Source organism: Nothoprocta perdicaria, unplaced genomic scaffold, assembly GCF_003342845.1.
Source record: "Nothoprocta perdicaria isolate Ctin4 unplaced genomic scaffold, notPer1 scaffold_195, whole genome shotgun sequence".
Lineage (NCBI taxonomy): Eukaryota > Metazoa > Chordata > Aves > Tinamiformes > Tinamidae > Nothoprocta > Nothoprocta perdicaria.
The window spans coordinates 134,440-151,424 of NW_020455149.1; the positions used below are offsets into that span (position 1 = coordinate 134,440).

Below are 16,985 nucleotides of genomic sequence, written 5' to 3' on the forward strand. Positions count from 1 at the left end.
GAGTTTAAGCAGATGGCAGGCTCCTGGTAGAGCTCTGCAGCATACCCTTAGTGATATGTCAAGCAGAATTAACCGCATAAACCTGTTCAGATGCACAAACCTGTTCAGATTTATTTTTCCTTCATATTATGTGCAGTTGAATTGTCCAAAGCAGCTTGATTTCCTGATGATCTGGTCAGACCAGCTCAGCAGTGCTCTGATGTCTAGAAGAGCTGCCATTCTGAGCACATTTTATAGACATAGCATTAAAAAAAAAAATACTATTGTGATTATGAAGTTCAGCTTTTTATTTCTTCCCCATCTGGCCTCTTTTGACTGGATTTTGACCTCCCGTGTGGTAGCTGTCTCATCTCCACAGCTGCCACACAATTTCTATGCTTCTCTTTTGACAGGTGAGATTTATAGAATCAGACCCTGTGGGTTTATATTTGTGCATGTGAACTCTCTAGTTTAAAAAAAAAAAAAAAAAAAAAAAAAAAATCCTGATCTAAAGCCAAGAGCACCAGGAGATGCGAGATAGCAGTTCTAGGAAAAGGGGCTCCAGCTTGGAGGAAAATGTTTGCATAGCTTTGCTGAGAGCAACACACCATCCTCCCTGCAAGCAAACAAGTGGTCACCAACTGCTGGCTGYGTTGCCTGTAAGTGGATACTCACCGTCTGACCGTAGCTTTTATTTTTATCACTTTTAACTGCATCGAGAAGGGTGGTGGCAGCTTCTGCTGAACCTCTGATCTCTACTGTCAACATAGCCGAGGTGCTATCAGCGTCTGCATTTCCAGCCTCTGAAAAGCCTTTGAACAGATATCCTGTATCCTGCAGGATCGTGTTACTGCACAGTCAGCAGAGGCACTGGACTGTGGTTTCCCTGCATTTATCAGATGATTTATCAGGTATAAACAAACCGTGATCCAGGAAGCAAGACTGCTTGGTTTTCCTCACAAATCTCAACCCCCTTTCCTTGTTCTCCAAAGAGGAATCAAGCAAAAGGGGAAAAAAAAAAAAAAAAAAAAAAAAAAAAGAAGCCGTTTTACCTTCTCCGTGTTGGTTTCTGTTGGCATCCACGGCTTGAGGTGCAAGTACTGGGGCGAAAGGTGCTCCCATAGTGTGGGACCAACCTTAGACCATCACATGCCTCCACTTTGGCATGTGTAAAAGGCCTCAAGCTCAGTATCAAATGGGACACTCTCAGTTGCAATGTAGACTCTGGGGCTCTCTTGATGGGCAYCATTTTCTGCACTTTGGCACTTTTTCTGCAGGGGAGAAGTGGAGATTTGTGTCTCCCCCCTGCTGCATGGCTGACCTGTACGTGCAAGTCTGGAAAGTTCCCAGTCTATCAGCTTGGTCTCACGTCAGACCACGCTGTCTTTTGTGTAAGCCTCTGTAAACAGTGATGGTTTTCCTGTTGGACACCATCCAGCAGCTTGCATGTACAATAATCTGCAGGGAAAGGACAAAACCAAAAAACAAGCCCTGCCACCCAAGTCCTCCTCTCCTAGCTCAATTTAGCACAAGAATGGGAAGAAGACGTAACAAGAATAAATAATTCTCAATTGCTTTGGAAACCCCTTATTTATTTCTAAATCTTGATAGAGCAGTTCACGGGTTTGGATGGATTACATGGATTTTTATAAACGCTACTTTGGTGTTACTCCAAGTACATAGATGGTTGATACAAACTACTTAAAATGCTTCACATTCTGCTCTTCCTCTCTCCCAAGAGAAATTTATTAGACAAATTTCAGTGTACTACTTCTGGCAATTGTGGGAGAAGATTAACATGTAACTGTTTAACACATAGCTAATTACTGCTTCATCTTGACATAAGTTTGCAGCGTTAATAATGAAACTTGAAATAATTTAATAATGGAAACCTTTCTTTAGTCGATAGTTCAAGTGATCATCTATACACTCAGGAGACCATTTGCCAACAGATTTAAAATAAAGCTCATGCTTGAAGTTTTGCATGCCTTCTTACTGCACCAAAAAATGAACTTAGTAAAGAATCTGTCAAAATTTCGTTGAAGATTCTGACGAATTTAAGGAAAGCTGCAGCTGGACCAAAATCTGAGACTTCAGTTTCACGGGTTGTATTCAGGTTTTGGGGAGGGGAAGGAAAGAAAGGGAGAATACATTTTGCCACAGTCTTGTGGGTGTTTAGCTAATTTTTTTTTAAGTGTTTGTAGATTTTGAAGTGTTATTTTTTAAAAGTAATATTCAAAATGAAAGTTTTTTAAAATGTAAATAAACCTACTCTACTCACATACTGCTCAAAGTAAAACATTCTGACTTACATTATTAATGATTAGAATTTCAAACGATTTCCAAATATCTTTTCATTAATCTGAATCTGCATTTTCTGCTAAATGAAATTTCATTCTCCTCACACTTTTCTAATTAATTTATCTTATTTCTAATTTTGTTTCTCCATGCTGACTTGCCTTTATAATGCTTGTGCACAGCACCAGTTCAAATGACTACTACAACGTTTCTTCTTGAAGGCTGTATTTGGCTTTCATGTGTTTCACCTCCTTAAATTCTGGAATAGGCTTCCCCTATTTGCCAGGTTAGGAAATTTAAAAATAATAGCCCAGTCCTCAGTAAATGATGTAAGCTGCAAAGTTAGGATCTTGGTTTTAAATACTCTCTTGAGGTAAAGAAAGCTTATTTCAACGCACTAGATTGATCTGCTAAAAATATATATGTGTATAAAAGCAGATGCAGCACACTCCTCCAGATCCCAAAAGGCAAGCTTGGGAACACTTCCAGCAAAGTTTTGGCTGAGGCTCTTCTTTATTTGCAGTGATTAAAAGACTGAGAGCATGACCTGCTTTTGGTAGGATCAAAGGTATCAGAATTGGAATAAGTAGATTTTATCTTCTTTAAGCTGTGATGGTTTCTTCAATAAGTCTTGATTTCTTGCTGGACTACTTCCAGTAATAACTGCAGTTTGTGCGTGAGATAATCTGCAGGGGAAAAAGGAAGAAAGTTTAGTTTGGAGGATAACTTGAGCTATGACTGCAAATCAGAGCATCAGCTCTGATGGATGGAGCTTTCTATGTGAGCAGATCCCGTGATCTGTTTCTTTTCTCACTTCTTCTATTCTCCCATTATTGACAGGTCTCAGGCCCACATCAGACTGAAAGAAGTCAATGTTTGTAATTGAAATCATAAATAAAGATTAGACTTTTATTTGAGGGTAAATAATTGTACCTATATCACTGAGGACACATCTAAAACAAATCTATGCTGGGTATTGCATGGGTAGGACATATACCYTGTTTACACACCTGCCTCTGTGCCCAGATTCGTGCTGCTAGCCAAGAACAAARAAGGAAAATATCAGCATGTTGCATCAGTGGATAGATCTTTTCCTAGTAGTGCTTTCGCTGACTTTTCAGCATACTTGTTTGTGCATGGGATTGTTGCCTCTGCCTATCAGTCTCTCCATAGCAAACTTTGATCTTGCTGCTCAACCTCAACTAAATTTGACAGAGACATCGTAACCCTGAGCAAGCCTCTCCATTCCCCCCACTTGGTAGATCTCAGCCCTACCTTTTCTGAGGCAAAACAGCAGAGTGGCCGATCCATATATCCACAACCAGGCTGTACCCATGTTGGTACCCATTGGACCTCCAGCCACCCACCACACTACCCACCACCACACTCTCTTCAGCCACAGAGGTTSTATCATGGGAATAGCATTGCAGGGGTGGTAGGATTCATAATTTGGTTTTCACTAGGTCTTTTGCTCAGGGAACAGTTTGTATCAGTGATGGACCCTGGAAACACATCCTTGAGTGTGTTTAGGCCCAGAATACGTCAAGGCAAATGCATACTCACAAAAGAGGCTTCGGCAGCGATCCGACATTTGCCTGCGGACTACGAGGTAGTAGACTGGAAAACCACTTAGAACCATGGTGCATCCAATGCTAATGTTTACAGGGTCTGAGTAGAAAGACATTCCCACTGTGAAGAGGCAGATGATGGTAAAGGAGACAGGAATGAACAGGGGAACCTGGAGAAAAGAGCACAGATGACTTAGGTAAGACTAACCAGCCTCACAAATTGGCATTCATATGTACCAGCATACGCTATTCACTGGTCTGTCTTAATGCCCCTTTCACACATCCTTTAATCCCAGGAAGGGCAGCCCRATGTGGCATCTCCTCTTGGTGAGGTCTGCATCCCTCTCCATTTCCTCGGGGTATCAACTTTTCCTCGCTCGCAGCGAGCCATGAACAGGAGGAGGAAGCCAACCATACCCCGCTGCTCTCTGAACGTACTGCACCAGCATGCCCATGCATGTACCAAAGCTTGCCATTTGTGGCAGTTGCTAGTGGAAAAGCTGACAATTAGAACAGCACAGCAAGTCATTTGAAATCAACTGTTATTTAGTCGTAATGTTAAAGATTCTTTTTGACCAGCCTCCATCTTTCCTGGGATTTATAGTGGCTAAATCAGGATGAACCAGACTCTCTACCTCTATAGCACTAGGAGCAAGAATAGGATTTTCACTAACAATCTGATGAAAGACTGAAGTAACTCTCAGCACCTCAGCACTACCAGATGATCCAGCTCATCTGGTGTATTTGAAGAACAAATTGGAAGACCGCAATAAAATAATAAAACTGTGAAATATTTCCTTAGGCTGGGGATTCAGCCTCRGACAAGTTCTCTTCAACCATAACTGATACAAGGACATCCTGATTTCACCCCAGAGGACAACCTCATTTGAAGGTTGAAAAATAGGATTTGAAAAAATCCTGTTTTGGATGCTGACTGTGCGGAGCTGCTCAAGCCCGGACTGCTTTCCAGCTCTCAGGCTCTCGCTGCTCTGTCTTTCCAGCAGAGCAGCTCAGTGGGAGCGGAGCTCCCTCCCTTCCTTCCAGSATCCCCAACACAAACATGTTCATACAGCACAGCTGCTTGAGAGCTGTGTGAGGACAGTGCTTCTCTCTTATCTGTTTTTAATTACTATTTTAAGTATAATGTTTTTAAGTTTAAAAGGAAAAAAAAAGTACTGGCAGAATGACTTATATTTGCTTTACAATTTATTCTATATAAATAGGACGTAAAAAGAAAAAAAAAAATGGTTTTGACCACTAGAGAGCAGCACATGTACACCTCACATTCATGCAGTTCTTTTTTGCAGCTAACTGTTCAAGTCAAGAAGTGACAATAAAAACTGGGGAGAAGGAGGGGGAAAAAAAACAATGCTACTSACCAAATGTCAGAGTTTTCCTCACTCTTTCAATCTACTTTTGGAAACTGTTAAAACCCTAAATCTCGGTCCAAAACAAAATGAGGCAAAATGACAAAAACTGAAAGCATCATCAGTGCTGCTCGCKAATACATTAATATAGGCTCTGAGCAGCCTGTTATGAAAGGAAAAAAAGAAAACTTATGTAAAATCTATACAGGAGAGACCTTGACCTTTSCCGGTCTCTGCCAAAAACTGTCTTCAGCAAAGACGAGGAAGAAAAAATACCAGAGATTAAACATCAGGTCTGTCCCTTCGTGGGGAGTAGTCCTGGAAGGCATGAAAAGCATTCGGTTTTCCCAAGTTTCTCCACAGTTGGTTGTCCAGAGGATTCCTCTGCAGGAACCAGCCAGAAGCCCTGCATGGGCACACTGTGAAAAAGGCACAAATCCTGCATGACCCGAGCAGAGGCCCAGCCAGATACCTTCTGCAGATCATCTGGCAGTGGAAAAGGTGCCCAGAGTGCAGCAGGGGCTGGGAAAGGTGCTCCAGCACCTGCTCCTGCCAACATGAGGGGACCATCTGTGAGAGGATCACTTACATGCAGGAAGGCTGTGCCTGCACAGTAAATCCTGCACTCAAAGCTATTATAGGAAACACAGCTGCCGTCTTATAACTATGGTTGTTAATGCACCATGTAGAACTGGTTTTACATACCTAGGCAGTTGTCTAGCTGGCCAAGCCCAAGAGCTTCCCAGTTCAGCTTACTGTGCAATAGGGATAGAGACCCCTCAGTGTCTAAATGCAATCATGGCCATGTATTACTCCAATGCTCAATAAGCAAGAGAAAGCAAGACAGAGGAAGCAAAACATGATGACTTACATACTCGTGGCCTGTACAAAGTGCCCAGCGTTACCTTGAATGGGCTCTGCAGCTCTGGGTGGCGGCAGCGATGGACAATGAGCCCAAGGGTGGCTAATCCTATGAAGAGCCATCGGGAAAAGCTGAAGAAGTTCAATAGATGGTAGATATCTCCGATACACACCATGGCAGTAACCAAAGGGAACTGAGCATTGTGAAGATGAAATACAGTCATTAAAGCCTTGCCACAGACCTCAGAATGTGAAGTGTAATATGAATCATCTCTTCGAGTCCCCTTGCAATCACAGGCAACTACTTCACAGCCCCAGTAGCTCAGATATAAGCTTTACAAAACAGACCATAGGCTTATGGTAAAAGGCCTAAGCACACAATCACCACGTGCTACAGAAAGCAGCCATGGAGATCAACAGCATCTTCGGGGACATGCATCCTTGGCAATTAAAGCAGCAGACAATCAGCAGTAATCAAGGAGCACTGGGGCTTTGGGATAGAGAAATGCCACATGAGGTACAATGTAATCTCTCTTCCACAAGTTGTGGTTGTAAACAAAGGGAAAGTGTGTTTCCACCACACCCTGGAATTTCAGTTTCACAAATACCCAAAGGCTGGAAGAGGCGTTTTCGTAAGATAGCAGTTTCAAGCAGTAACTGTGACAGATGATAGGAACAACACATTTAAAGAATGTGTTCAAGACCGTGAACGAGGAGCCAATGAAGCAGTGGGTACAGAGACCAGCAGTGGGTACAGAGACCAGCAGTGGGTACAGAGACCAGCAGTGGGTACAGAGACCAGCAGTGGGTACAGGTGCTTTTTCCTAATTTGTAGCCCGGGCCAGTATTCCAACTTTGTTATTTTTCAGTGGCTGAGAGAGTGTCTCAGCTGCCTTTAAAAGTCATTAGTTTTTCCAGACTTTGCAGATTGCCAGAAAAAAAAAAAAAATGCTGCAAAGCCAACACTGCTAGAACAGAGCAAGTCAAACATTCAGACCTTCTTACCATTAGCATGACAGCAGGAAGAGGTGTATGCCTTCGAATATGGATCATAGAGAAGAGAGGAGGCCACTGTCCTTCTCTTGAGGCCACAAAAAGGGTCCTAGGGGGAAAAAGGAGCCCTGCATTCCAGCATCCCACATCCACGCTATAAAACGAAAAGATCAGTTGCTGGACTGATCCAAGACCACTATACCCCACCAGCACCAGCAATGGACTGCTTTCTAAGGTCACAATTCTGTCCTTAGTTTCACCTTTGAGGGAGATTTGGGAAAAAAATAAGAAAAACAAGATTGAATTCTCATAGTTCTCCCAGTACCAGTTAGTTCTGTGCAGTGTAGCACCCACCAGTGGCGTCACTAGCAGCATCCCCTTGCGTGGACCACTAGCAGAGACCAAATTGACCACGAACGACTTCTGCCTAGAAACAGAAGCAGGAAAGTGTCTCGCCAGCAGAGAAAGAATTAGCCTTTCTGTAGGAAGTAAAGGGCTCACAAAGCTCAAGYTATTATAAGGGAGACTGCTGAATTTATGAAGGAGTTGTCACCTTTGATGCCCACAACAACAGGGCACTGGGCTCAAGACACAGGAGGCCCAGGTAGCGGCTGCGGACTAGGAATAAAATATATATTTATTTTTAAAATAAATAATTTTTCTCAAGTGATGAGATTTTCACGTCTCTGGACATCATCTGGAAAAGAGGGCTTAGTGTGCTGCACAGAAGCCAGCAACACACAGGCTGGCTACAAAGTGGCAGCAGAGAGCTCCTGCCTCCATCCCTCCCTTGAATCCCRAAAAAGGGCAATTGGGGGGAAGCACTGCCTCCGATTTCATGGATTTAATCTCCACAAATGTACCATGTCAGAGCATCAGCTGGACTGGAGCAGAGCCCAAAGCAGCTGGGACATGGACATAAAACTGTTTTTACTGCAGCCTCTGTGGTTTTGCAGAGGTGTGCCTGGCTGGTAGCCAGGGAGGCCCCATCACCTTTTATTTGGCCTTTTYGCAGTGACTGTGTTAATGACACCAGGAGAGAAGGATGATAGGGATCCCTCTGTGCTGTTCAGAGACTCACTACCCACAGGAGCTGAAGGAAAGGATTCTCCATGCTGCATTTAGTACTGGGCTTGAAGGGAGTGGATCAAATAAATCGTTAGTGCTTGCATTAGGGAAAAAAAAAAAAAAAAAAAAGATCCTATTCATATCAACTGATAGTCCTTTTGCAATCAAAACTGTGAAAAAGAAATGGCTCAAGAGAGTTTGCTCAGCTTCTCAGGACGGGACAGATGCAACCTTCTGTGTGGATTCTGTCCCTCTCCAATTTCAAGACTCCCATTAGAATATGCAGCTTAGAAGCCAGTAATGCCAGCAAGATACTGTTCCRTGCAACAAAGGTGTTATTACCCATATACCATGATTTGTTGTGCCTGGACTATTGTTTCAGGAATGGCTTGGTCCTGGTAGCATTTCACTGAACTCAAAGCAAAGGTCATGCAGGAGAGTTTGCCTTTGGCCAGAGATCCTCAGAACAGAAGGATCCTCTGCCCTGGAGCAGAGCAGCTGAGTCGAGCTAACAGAAAACGGCTCCACTTTACTGAGCAACTGCCAAGGTCAACAAAGTTTCTAGTCTAGCAGGAACACTGACATTTCACTTGGATTTAAACTGAAGGGGGTATGAGGGAGATAAAAAAACCTTATTTAAAAAAAGCAGTTTGTAACCAGCCCGAGATACTGATGTCTAGACCTGTCCAGAAGGGGAAAGAAGAGCCAACAGTGGTTGTCCTGTAGCTGACCTCTTGGAAGTCAAAGRCCCTATTTTTCTCCAAGAAGTGCTAAAATGCCATTGAGAGAATAGCCAGTTGCACAGGTTACAGCTGTAACTTTCCCCCGGCATATGAAAATGCTTTCTCCTCTGATTCAGTAAGCAAAAAGCGTCATAAATTCTTAGAAATCTGACCTTGAAAATGTAAAGATTCCTCCATTCATCGTTCCAAAGCAGGACAGCGCAACAAGGACGGGGAGCACCGAGATAAGACTTTTGAAGGCTCGCTGCACAAAACTCTGCAGGAAGAACAAACTTACTTCARAAATGTGTGATAACCTCTTCTAACACCAGATTGAAGAGAAATAACTGAAAAAAAAAACCACCACTGAAGGATCAGAATATTAATCGTGCCTTTTCTACTGTCATCCCCAGGTTCCTTTTCATTATCTTCTAGGCAAGATTAAAAGAAGTTACAGTTGTCCAATAACCCAGAGAGCTGACAATGCAGMAGGTCATTCCTTTAGGAAAACCGTCTCCTAAACACCTGCTGCACGCACCCTTTCAGTACAAGTTGGTCCCGCTGAAGAAAGATTACAGTTGGGGCAACAACTCACCACAGCAACAGCTGGAGAAGCCAAAACATCCTGTGCCCCTAGGACTGTGTAATAGGAAACATTGGTGAGCATATATCCCACAATTACAGTGATCACAGACACAATCACAGCCAGTGGGATGTTTCTACAAAAGAGGAGAGAGATACAAGAAAAGCTGTTATCCCTCTGTTGTTCATCATATCACTATGGAATGCTACTGGTTGTGGTTTTGCAAACTTAGGGACATTTTTCCTCCCCTACTATTTTCTAATATTTGGCAAGGGTAAGGTACATCAGAGGCAGCATAAGACCCATGTGCTTCTCCTGGCCTTACCTTTCAGGTCTGATCAATTCTTCACGCACAAAGCTAGTCTGAAACCTGCACAGTAGAGGAAGATAGGAAGAGAGTTTGAATCTTGTCTCAAACACCAATCTGCTGCCCCTGAAGTGCCCTCTGATCTCACCTACCAGCCTGAATATGCAAACATCCCTGCGTAAAAAGCCAAGGGCAGCTTATCCAAAACCAGCGACTGTCTGTCAAAAGCATCCTGGAAGTTTTCGGTGTGGCCTATGCGAGAGAGACAAGGGATAGAGCACAGGGAAACATGAGAAAGGGTTAACATCCCTTGTACCTCTTCTCCAGCCCTGGGAAAAACATTTGTGACTTCTTTGAAGTTAGATATTTGGATTAATTTCATTGCTTTAAATTGCAGTGCTGTGTTGATGTGTTTTCTTCATAAACAGTGTGGGAATGAATACATCTCCCACCCAGCCATGGGAGAAATTTTAGAAAAGGAGCTGGTGGTGGACAGTTCTTTTTAAGACAGGGTCTACTGTGGAAACAGGAGATCATGGAGACAAGTGGACCTAAGTTGTCCTTTCCTTTGTTTGGGCCCAAAACTAATTCCCTGGGTTCACACACACACGCAAGCAGCTGGGTGCATGCTCTTTTTTGATGTTGTGCAGCCAACGAGGCAGATAATTCGACTCTTGCTGTGCAACCTCCTGATTCTTCTGCAAGAGCACTGACCCCGGCCTCACACTAGGAACAGAGCATGGGAATCGAGCGCTGGAGGAGGGAGCACAGGGAGCGGGAAGAGCCACCCTGGTCCTCCACACTCCAGGAAAACTCACTTCCTCACCACCTCTTCCCACCATCTCTGCACTGCCTGGCAGGAGGAGAAACTGAAGAGATGGAGGGGAAAGATGGGGAATCAGATAAAGTCCTCATTTTACCAAATCCCCCAATCTTCGGGGAAGTGTTCTGTTTGAAATAAATGTGGGCCAGCACTGAAAAGTAGAAAGATAATGGTCTGTTTTACAAACCATGTTTGTACAATAAAAATCAAAGTCAAGATTTTGGATATAAGCCACATTTTATCAAACTCAAAAAAAAAAGAAATTTGGAAAGTGAGAGAGAAAGGGCTAATGGATTCTCATTCAGTGTTTCTTTAGAAGTAAGAGGTGTGGAGTTCACGTAGCTGGGCCTCAGCAGGAAATGGACAAAATGGCATGGAGCACATGGAGAAAATCAGGCACTTCTACTGAGGTGCCTCTGTAAGGAGCTCTTAGATAAGACTTAGGTGCCCAGGTCTGAAGACGGAGAAAATGTAATAGCAGAGGAAAAAGCATGAACATAACTGGTGAAAGGCAGAGGAGGAAAGAGGAAAAAAGCAAAGTTTGATTTAAAAACAAAGAAGCAGAAGTCAGACGGAAGAAGGATTTGAAGAAAACTAAACCAAAAAAGATGGCAGTGAGCCTACTGGGCTTTTTATATTCTGAAATGACTGCTGATAAGTGATGGTACATAAAAAGGATTTATTTGTCCACAGTGTATTAATGAGTGATTTACAATCCCCCCAGAGTAAGATGAAATACAGCCTGTCATATTGGGGCCTCGCAGTGAATTCCCTCTCCAGATGTCACCACCACTTATCCTCCTCATCAGAGGAGCGTGCCAGGGCTCCAGATTGCCATTCGAAGGCATTCCTAACAATAACGGCACAAGATTTCTAGCTGCAGGGCTGTCCGTCAGTTCAGATGTGCTGCCAGCCTGAGGGGATTTTTGCATGTTCAAAGACGCCAGGCTCAGACATCAGAAAGAAACACGAGTGTTCAGCCTAGTGCCTTTGTTGTGTCCTCTGCAGAGGAAGGTAAAAGCATCAAGACGGAACGGGCTTCATCCCATGAGTGTGAATGCCATGGGCTTTTATATGAAATAAGGCTTGGATCAAAGCCAATGCTCTGGGTATCACTCCCAGAAGATACCACTGACAGGCTGTTTGTTTCCTCTGAATGCAAGCACAGAGCTGACACAGGTCAGCTAYGAGTTTACTATGTTACTGTCCACGAGAGGTTCAACCAAGTACCCTCCCTGCTTCAGCCACACAGAGAACACCTACCTTGGGCCAGAAGTGTCATCCCCGGCACGATGATGAGCCCAAGGGCCATGAGTTTGACGATGGAGAGAGCTGTCTGCACCCGGGCGCTCCAGGTGACGCTCCAGGAGTTCAGGGTGAGAACCATGTCTGGAGAGGAGACCACATTGGTACAACCCTCGCCTCCTTCCTTACCACTCGAATGCTGGTCACAGGGGTGGATGTCTGCAGGCCCATTTTCCCTTCCTCACAAATAGAGGGGCCTTACACAAGTGCCCTGGATTGGGAAGTTTTGGGTGACGGGGGGAGGTAACGTGGGGTCCCAATCCTGCAGGGCTCCCACATGGTAACACCCGACCAACACCTCGGGCCCATGGCAGAGAGGTTCCTAGAAGGGCCACCAGATCCGAGGTTTGTACTCACAGTATCCTAGGAGAGACACAAGCTTCACAGCAGGCAGAGGAGCCACGCAGGGGGCAAAAAAGGGCTCCAGCAAGTAACGCCCAAACGCCAAGGACACCACAGCACTGTTGGCAGGCCTGGCAAGGGAATCCAAATAAACACCACACAATGGTCACAAGATCAAAAAATACAGCATGAGGAAAAACTGCCCCAAAACTCAGGAAACATGGAGAAAAGATTCCCCACCCAACTGAATCCTGCTCTCCCGCACAGATGATGCTTTATGGTACAGGGCCCTTCACAGCTTTTTTTCAGAAAATGGCTTAGAATCACACACCGTAAAAAGCTTAATTATTTGCTCAATGAAGAGCAGAAGTTGAGATTAGTCACACYGAGCAATACAGCGTGGTTCACATGTCCTGCTTCGTCTCAGCTTACACAGAGGAGGCAGGTTATTGTGAGCGGAGAGTTTTCTTCTTCTTCTTTTAGGTAAATAATTTAAGAAATAAATACATACATAAATAAAAGTTACTTACAGTTTTCTAAACTCTTATTTAACTCAAGGCTAAGCCAGAAAGTTTTCTTCACAGGAGAATTTGAGGAAGTTTAGAAATAAAAACAGAAGTTTAGAAATAAAACTGTCATCTATTTTCAGTCACTGAAAAGTATCACAGCCCTTGGAGGATATCAGTTGCCAGGGCAGAAAAGGAAGATTTTTCAAGTACAGATTAYATTGACCACTGATTGTCAGACTGATTTTGTCTTGTTCCTTTCATCACTGAAAACATTTACAAGTAATTAATATTGTTTCTACCTTTTCCTCTGRAAAAAAACCTCTAGATTGCTAACTGACACCATAAGTCTTCACAGCAGCTAGCAAAAGGCAAACAAACTAACAAAATGTCTTACCTGATAGCAAAAAACTCTGCCCACAAAAATAAGAAACTTGGCAGAGGCCCTAGAGTCTCCAGTATATAAATATAATGTCCTCCAGACTTGGTGATTCTCGTTCCAAGCTCTGCATAACTCAAGGCACCTGGAAAAGTTCAGGTAGAAACGAATCAAATAAATCACCCAGTGCATCTCTGTGCAACTATTCAAGATTTGACATTTTAAATTTTAAATTGTTTAAAATAAGTAGTAAAGTAAACAGAGAAAAAAAGTGGAGTTTTAGATTTGGAGTTTGAAAAGTACAGCCATTTTTCTTTCCTGTTTTTATATTACAGTGTTTTAAAGTAAGTTCATTTTTCTATCAAAATAAATTCTATGTTTTCTGAATAATGATATAACTTTTCCACAGAAGTTTATCTGAAAAGAAATGTGTGAAAGAAAAATTTACATTGAACTACAAAAGTCTTCCTTAAAAAAGCTCTGGGAGGTTCAGGTTCTTTCACCTGTCCTCATAATGAGGTTACGATAACAGTGGTTACCAAGTTGTGCTTAGAATGTGGTTTATAGCAGCTCAGCTGACAGGCAGTGATTTAACTGATCATTTAAATTACATTTTTGACCATGAACCTGTTCCTGTGTCCTTATCCTTAGGATAAATTTCTTTCTTCACTCAAAGATACCTGGACAAAAGACCTAGAAAGACCTCTTAGAAGAAAGAATTACCACAAAAGACAAAACAAAACACCATGCAGCATAGGAAACTTCTAAGAAAGAAGTTCAGTGTTTCTCCTCCCATGTGCTCACCTCCTCACACAAAAGTGTGACAACAGATTTGAGAGCCTCCCACTCCTGTCTTTGCAACAAATCTTCACCACCTCCCTGCCTCTACATCTAGGCAGAACAAAATGTGGCCCTACAAGTGGCATGTTTGAGAAGGCAGCTTAAAATTTTCAAGCAAATTGATAGAAACCATTATACTGCTTTCTACTAGAGCCAAAAAATAAAGTCCCATCTGTTTTTCTGTGCATAGGAATTCATTATGCCATCTGAACACATCTAAGTCTCAAACCTTGCCTACACGGGATCCCACTGCTGTCTTAAACATCCTTTGTTCCCCGAAAGGAATGAGAAAACACGTCACTGCACGCCGCGTGCTCCACTTGCTTGCACCCTGCAGGTCGCTCGCACTGGGTGCCATCCCAAGGGGTCTGCATGGGGGTCCTGCCTCCCCTGGGTCACCCACGGCCTCTCCTCCTTGTCCTTTGGCACAAAAAGGAAAAGCAGAAAGCGAGGAGGGCTGGAGCCACAGCCAGGGCCCGAGGAGACAGCAGAGAAGCCTGTCAGCAATGAGGCCATTCTCCCAGGTCCTGCAGAGCTCCTGCCATGTCCGGGTAATGTTAATGGTGAGGACTCCCATTTTTCCAGCCTCTCTCTCGGAAAATTTATGCTGAACTCCCATGCGAGGCCTTGTGCAGAGGCAGACACCTCCTCCCATTTATTCCAGTGGGTGTATTTACAGGCTTCATGCATGCATTTAAGTGCTTTGCTCAACTGAGGCTGTGGGACTTGTATAAATGCCATGCTCAAAGGAAAAAAAAAAATATATATATATATATAAAAGAAAGCAGGTCCTTGTTAAAACACTAAGAAAAGTACCAGAAAAAAAAATGATCAAGGAAGGTCGTCAAGCTGATTAAAGTGATGAACAAACCAATAATTCAGTTACAAAATGCAGTAACTTGACAAAGAAACTCCCAAAGCCCCACCAGGAGATACTGTCAAAGGATGTAATGGAGAGAGAAACCTTTCCAAGCACAGAGGCTTGGCTCCGTGACCAGCACATGCCTCATAATTTATTGCTCTGCTCAGCTAAAAGAAACACGGCGCTCACGTTATGTTTTAAGATTTTCCTTAAGTAAAATATACCGTACTCCAAAGAATCGCACATAGGCTGCATCCCACATGTACAGTAAATGAGGCCTACATGGAACAGCATGTGCGAAGACATGAAATGCTGGGACACATATGCTAAGAGGAAGAACTACAATTGTTGCCAGGTTAACAATTGAGCGTCCCAATTGCTGCTTTCTAAAGTGCTCCCATGTGTACATAACTAGAATAGAGTGTTTTTTCATAGACTGTATCTTTTTTCCTTTTTTTTTTTTTAAGTTATGAAAGAAGAACAAGTTTAAGGTCATGCACAGAAATAAATATCAGATATCTCCCCAAAGTTCTAAGAAATCCAGTAGTCCTGCAAGATGTGCAGGRTGAGTATTCAACAGCACCTATACAGCATTTCTGAGAAGGTGCTTTTAAACAATTAAGGAAAGACAGAAACTAAAAGCCACATATTTTAGCAACGGCAATTTTAAGAGTCATGTTATTTCAGAACTYGAATGCTAAGCTGTAATCAAAAAATCCATCCTTCATAATAAAAAGGAAAAAGACTGATGATGTTTGCCACAAAATTAAGAAAAGTGTAAYGCAAAGAAAGCAGAGCTGAGCAGAGCTGTCAAGAATCATCTACTCTGTCTGCTTGCTCCAAGACAGATCAGATTTAGCCAAAGCATTTCTGGCAGATACCCATTTACCCATTATTGCCACAGGTTCTGCAGCTCCTACAGAAATCTTGTGCTCTTGTGCTTCCCTGACCTTATCAGCTGAGAAGGCTTCCCTCACTGCAACTTCTTGTCCTTTTCACAGCGTAAATGAAAAGCTCTGCAGAGCCTTCATTCTAGCAGGTGCCTTTTATTTCATGCAATCTCATTTCCACATGATCAAGAGTCAACTCCCATACTTTTTCCCAGACTCTCCCAGCAGATCCCACTATCTAGGTCTGTAGTCACTTCAGCCTACTTGCCCCAGAYTTGCATATAATTTCAAATTCACAAATCACAGTGTGCTGGGGTTCTCAGAAACTAGAAGAGAATCGTTTTTTGCAGAAGACTCTTAGATCGAGGTCTAGCCCCAAGGTTTGTTGGATCTTTGTTTCTGCTGAGTTAGAAGGAGGGAATTTTTGCTCCTATTCTGCTCCTAACTTTTAAATGAAAAAAAAAAACCCCAGTCTCCCCTCCTCTCCCAGAAGCTTAAGCAAAAGCTGACAAAAATTCACCACTCACCGAACATGGAGAGAAGCCCACAGGCAAACCAAACAACCAAGGAGAAGCCCACATTGCCAGAATTTTTCAGTACGCCTTTGGGGGAGATAAAGATGCCACTGCCAACCATGCTGCCAATAAGAAGTGAGAAAGCCCTCAGCAAGGTAATCTTTTTCCTCAGAAATACAGGCTCCTCTTCTTTCTTGTCTTTCCCCATGGCTCTTCTGATCTTAGGAGAAGCTCACACATTCAGAAGTTAGGGTCTCCAAAGGCATCCACAATGCTGACCTGTAACAGAAGGGAAGAGTTAGGGATTTGGGTGTCTTTATTTTTCATTTTTTTTTCTGGATAAGATTTTTCTCAGCAACCTGTTGAGATCTGTTGAATCTATTCTCCTCAGCTATTGGATGCACAGTACAAACAAAATACAGTTGCATTTACACACACTCGGCATGATCTCCTACATTGGCACTGTTCCTCAGAGGGACTGCTACCTGGTTCTGGCAAGGAACACAGAACACTACAGGTTGGGTGCCAAACTYTGGGAAACAATTCCCAAATGTAGCTTTGATGCCCAAAGATACGTTTGCAGCCCAGACTAAAACTGATCTGGTTAGGGTTAATTTAGGCCGTTCAAACTTGGGTGAACATTGATATCAGCAGGGAACATCCTCTAAGAGTTCAATCTGCAAACTAAAGAATCAAGACCTTGGAGGTCTCTGAATTGAATGTGATTATTTTTTTCTCTAAAGTGACTTTTTTCTTTCTTTCTTTTTTTTTTTTTTT

At 43.1% G+C, this 16,985-nt stretch overlaps 1 protein-coding gene across 1 annotated transcript; it reads right to left on the reverse strand.

The window, feature by feature from the left end:
- Window positions 1–2,430: 2,430 nt before the first annotated feature.
- LOC112945639 (cystine/glutamate transporter-like) lies at window positions 2,431–16,955 on the reverse strand. The gene is made up of 13 exons (XM_026037275.1): window positions 16,568–16,955; window positions 16,221–16,487; window positions 13,120–13,246; window positions 12,232–12,347; window positions 11,833–11,958; window positions 9,899–9,998; window positions 9,765–9,809; window positions 9,452–9,575; window positions 9,030–9,133; window positions 7,079–7,175; window positions 6,118–6,267; window positions 3,841–4,015; window positions 2,431–2,963 (listed from the first exon to the last, which is right to left on the reverse strand). Exons 2-13 carry the CDS (start codon window positions 16,414–16,416, stop codon window positions 2,899–2,901), a joined length of 1,425 nt encoding a protein of 474 aa, XP_025893060.1. The 5' UTR covers window positions 16,417–16,487; window positions 16,568–16,955; the 3' UTR covers window positions 2,431–2,898.
- Window positions 16,956–16,985: the final 30 nt, after the last annotated feature.

Bases quoted from the DNA above. Each gene is read 5' to 3' on its own strand.
- LOC112945639 (XM_026037275.1), bottom strand. From the start codon at position 16,416: ATGGGGAAAGACAAGAAAGAAGAGGAGCCTGTATTTCTGAGGAAAAAG. The intron at 9,999-11,832 runs GTAGGTGTTCTC...TCTCTCGCATAG, and splicing joins GATGACACTTCTGGCCCAAG to GCCACACCGAAAACTTCCAG. The intron at 4,016-6,117 runs GTAACGCTGGGC...TCTTTTCTCCAG, and splicing joins AGCTGCAGAGCCCATTCAAG to GTTCCCCTGTTCATTCCTGT.